Here is a 4,892-nt window from a genome sequence, read left to right as displayed (position 1 = left end):
ATTTTCATACACCCATCTCAGCTTGAGTTACTGGCAGTTAGGAAAATTGATATAGCCCCAATCTTCCATGTGTGTTTAAGTATGTGAGTAGACCCGCTGACTTCAGCGGGACCAGCCACGTTCTTAAACGAGTGAATAAGTGTTTGCAAGATCATTACCTATGGCCACAGTTCAGCATGGTACTTAAGCATATTTCTTAAGCGCATGAATAGTTCCATTGAAGTCACAGGTCAGTAGGACTACTTGTGATTGATGTTAAACACATACTTTAGGATAGTACTTTGCTGAATCAGAGCCTTTATTTCTAAACTGAGCAAATTTGAGGAAGAAGAAGAAGAAGGTTGGACATTAAATACAAAGAATCCAAGTGTCCTTTTCAGAAACTCACTGGTCTGTCCATAATCAAGATTTCAAGGCAGTGAGCTGAGTATTTCTAATACAGTATTTTCTAAATTCTGAGCTCGGAGGTTAAAGAATGTTTGTAAATAAATAACACGTTTTAATGTCACTATTTCAGAGAGATGAAAGGGAGGACGTGCGAAGGAGAAGATGTAGCCTATGGTGAGAAAGTTACACAAAGAGCCTTACTGTGGCCACATTTCAGTGCTTCATTCAGAGGACCCTCCTCTTCTCCGCTCCAACATTCAATGGGGGTCCAGAGGGCTCTGTTCCGGGCCCCTTCCTATTTTCTCTCTGATTCTATATATTTAAAAGATAAACATTCTTTTATCTATGATCTCTGTGCTGATGACTCACAAATCTCCACTTCTGGACTGTCTCCTGCTCTCCAAACTAAACTCTCAGCCTGTCCTTCTGACATGTCATTGTTGATGTCCAGCCTTCAACTCTATCTCAAAATGGCCATAACAGAGCTTTTCATCTTTCTCAGTAAAACCCTCCACTTTTCCTCTTTTCCTCAGCTACTCTGCCCAATACCACAAACCTCCATGTCACTCAGGCCTGTGACCTGGACATCACCTTTAACTCCACCATTTCTTTAGACCCCTACCTCCAGGCCATGCCTAAATCTTGCTGCTTCCTCCTGCACAGCATCTCTCAGAGCCAGCCTTTCCTGACTGTCCGCCCAGCTAAAACTCTCATCCAGGCCCTCTTTACCTCTCAGCTTCCTCCTATCTCATCTTGGCAAATGCAATCTTGCCCCAGTTCTATCCACTGAATATACTATTGCAAAAAACATCTTCCTGACTCATCACTTCAATCATATCACTCTTCCTCTTTGGGTCCTTCCACTGGCTCCCCCTTCTTCCACACATCGAATGAATTGTCTCTAATGTTAAGTCTTTTCGTAGTCTATGTCTGCCCTACCTATCATCCCTCATATGCTAGAGAGAAGTGGATGTGCATGTCCACTCTGCCAGTGATGCCAGCCTTCATCATTATCCATTTTTTGGAAGAGCACTTTTGCAAAGTCTCCTGTGCCACCATCTGCACGTGGCAGGAGCGTAAAACTCCATATTATCCTCCTTTAAATTGCTCCTTAAACCTGTCCCATGGTGCTTATAAAAACATGACAACAGTGAGGCAGCTGATGTGCTGTAACAAGGGATAACGGTCTCACAGTCTAATCTATTTCTTTTATTCACCTGTAGTCTGTGTATTAAACTTAGATTGTCAGCTCTTTATGTGAAGAAGTGTCTTTTGGTCATGACCGCCATCTCATTGGAGAAGTGGTTCCTGGACTGGGGATCATCTGCTGATACCTCCCTTCACCACAACTAAGTTTATTTTGTATAGGGCAAGTGGGAAAGATGCTGTAGTGACCAGAACACTGGACAGGGACACAGGAGAGGGGTTAAAATCTATGGCTCAGCCATAGACTCCCTGTGTGACTTTCGGCAAATCACTTAGTCTGCCTCTGTACCTCAGTTTCCCATCTTTAAAACTGGGATGGTTTCCCCTTATTTCACACTGAGGATATATCCATTAATGACTGTGGCGGACTCAGATACTGTGGCGATAAGAACCATATAAACTCTAGGGTTCTGGAGTCTAGATCATCACATTGTATTCCATTTGATTTCTTATGTGCCCCTCATCCCCATAGTATCACTGGCCAGAATCTGTGGCTGAGGAAACAACAAAAGATTCTGTAAAATCTATTTTTACATTTCAGTGGGTGTGTTAAATTTTAAATGTTCTTAAACATAAAGGGACTCAATCACACTGGCAAAAATCAGCCATGGGGCAAACATCTGCCAACACCCCTCAGTCCAGACTCACACTCCCCTGGCTATTCCAGTCAGCACTGCACCCCAAACCTCCACACACAGCTCTGCTTAAACCCTTCAGTCACAACTTGAAATTCCTGCTATTCCAGTCTTGGTGTGTGCTTGACTGGAGAAAGATAAATGTACTAAACTGTGCTGTGGTTTAATGATGGAGCTGAATGACCATGGATCAGGATAAAATGAGAAATTGGATTCCACTAGTGAACTAAATCTAACTTGAATCAGTGTCCTCACTGGTAAAAGACTAATGTTCTGACCCATCTTGGGCCTCACAGCTATAATCATAGAAGAAGTACTACTCGTGTTCTTACTCTGTCAAACGTGTTTCCAGTAGATCCAGATATGGAATCAGAACCAGCAGCCACAGATGACGGCAGGAGATCAGAACTCAGAATCATCCTCGTCGGCAAAACTGGAGCTGGGAAAAGTGCAACAGGAAACTCCATCCTTGGAGACCCAAAGTTTGTGTCAAAACTCGGGGCACAGTCAGTCACTGTGACGTGTGCAAAAGGGCAAAGGATCTGGAATGGAAGGAAGTTTGTGGTTATTGACACACCTGCCATTTTTGACCAAAAGGATTGTCCTACAGAAAAACGTAGCGAGATTGATCGCTGTATCGCACTCTCCTCCCCAGGTCCCCATGCTCTGCTGCTGGTGACCCAGGTGGGCCGTTACACTGCAGAAGACAAGAAAGCAGTGAAGCAAGTAAAGAAGATTTTTGGAGCTGACGCCCTGAGGCACATGATTGTGATGTTCACCCGGAAAGAAGATTTAGGGGCTGGCTCACTGGATGACTTTGTGAGAGACACAGACAACAAAGCTCTTAAGAAGCTTATTCAGAAGTGTGAGAATCGATATTGCGCTTTCAATAATAAAACAACTGAAAAAACAGAGCAGGAAAAACAGGTTTCTGAGCTGATTGAAATGATCCAGAAAATGGATCAGAAGAATGAGAGCAGATATATCAGAGAGAAAAAAATGAAATCTAATTTAACTGAAGGAAATGTGAGACGCCATAGAGGAATAAATAACACAGCCAGAGTGAAGACTGTGAAACCAGTTTTTACAAAGCATAGAACAGTTATTTTGGGCTTTTGGGTTGCTGTAGTTTGCATTGTTGTATTTGTACCTCTCCTGATTTATCTCCTTCTTTAACAGCCATTAATAAAGTTTCATTGTAACATAACCCTACTGCTTCCCAAACTCTACATCGCAGCGTCTCATGCACCCTCACCCTTATGCTTGTGCAGCACATTTATACAAAATACAAGTAAAAATATTTATATTTCTTCCTTATTAACACCATATATAATAATAATACTGAGTTGTTATATAGAGCTTTTGATCAGCAGATCTCAAAGTGCTTTCCAAAGGAGAGTGGTATCATTCTCCCCATTTTACAGATGGGAAAACTAAGGCTGGGATTGGTGACGTGATTTGCTCATGGTCACCGAGCAGGTCAATGGCAGAACTGGGAATAGAACTCAGCTCTTCTAAATCCTACATCAAATTCTGCTCTCATTTACCCTGCTTTTGCACTAGTTTAACTCTATTAGTTTCCATGATGTAGTATGAATTAAGTCCATGTAACTACTCTCAATGACTCTGGATTTGCAGTGGAATAGCTCTATTCATTTCAATGGATTACAGTTTATGAATGTACAGTTATGTAACAGATTTCAATTTAGCCCTTTGGATAGAGGTATGAAACAACTTCAGTTATCATGTACTTTTACAGTAGTTTGACCTCTGAGACATTGAACATTGTAAAGTTTCCACTGAACGTAAAATCTTGAACACGTAGAGGACCAAATTTCGACCTGTGAGTAGATGGATCTCCAAGTGTACCTTCATTTGATATTTTGAAAGCAAGGTGTGTAAACCTGACCAGAGATGTGCATTTAAAATATGGTAATATATGGAACTGTTACTTTAAAAATATTAATCTTCAGTTTCTTTCTCAGTTAGAACTGCTGTCAAATACAATGGCAATTTCCTCTGAATACAGAGATCAGCATTTGGACAGTCCCTTGTGTGAGCAAATAACTTGCACATCAAAAAGTTCTCTGAAAATGAAATCCATGTAATAAAACTTCTGGCAGTGCTGATTGAGGAAGTGCAATCCATTTTCATGGGGATTTACATTCCCAGGATCTCTGACCCCAGTGATTTAACAGGACTGTGGGGAATATGGATATGCAACCAAAAGATGTTGTCACTGCATTTTTAATGCACAGTTCTGTTACTTTGAGTGGAAAGGAGTCTCCATGGCCGGTCTGCAATGGCAGTGTAGTAAGGCAGTTCAAAATGGAGGTTGTTCCAGAAACTGAAAGTAGACTGTTACTCACATAGAAACTTAATAATTGTTCTGGATTTTCATTGTTTTTTCTTAATCTGAAATAAAGTTATATAGATTGAAGGTTCATGTTTGTTATACTTCTTAATACATAAAGGTTAAAGATAACAGAGGATGAGAATAGGAAAGTGAAACAACAAATATCGAACAAAATATAGACGCAGGGAGAAATCTTCTGTGTTTCATGTACTGCATTTTGGGTTATAACATGAGATGACTCATAGACTATGAGGTCAGAAGATACCATTAAGATAATCCAGTCTGACCACCTGCACAATGCAGGGCAC

The 4,892-nt window shown here is 41.0% G+C and overlaps 1 protein-coding gene across 1 annotated transcript; it reads left to right on the top strand.

The window, feature by feature from the left end:
- Nucleotides 1-521: 521 nt before the first annotated feature.
- Nucleotides 522-4,617, top strand: LOC137142087 (GTPase IMAP family member 5-like). The gene is made up of 2 exons (XM_067531322.1): nucleotides 522-561; nucleotides 2,581-4,617. Exons 1-2 carry the CDS (start codon nucleotides 522-524, stop codon nucleotides 3,402-3,404), a joined length of 864 nt encoding a protein of 287 aa, XP_067387423.1. The 3' UTR covers nucleotides 3,405-4,617.
- Nucleotides 4,618-4,892: the final 275 nt, after the last annotated feature.

This window comes from Emydura macquarii, unplaced genomic scaffold (assembly GCF_026122565.2).
Source record: "Emydura macquarii macquarii isolate MOO-44397 ecotype Brisbane River unplaced genomic scaffold, CSIRO-AGI_Emac_v2 contig_3135, whole genome shotgun sequence".
Taxonomy (NCBI): Eukaryota; Metazoa; Chordata; order Testudines; family Chelidae; genus Emydura; species Emydura macquarii.
The sequence above is the reverse complement of the archived record's forward strand: the minus strand, read 5'-3'. Positions and strand labels throughout refer to the sequence as shown.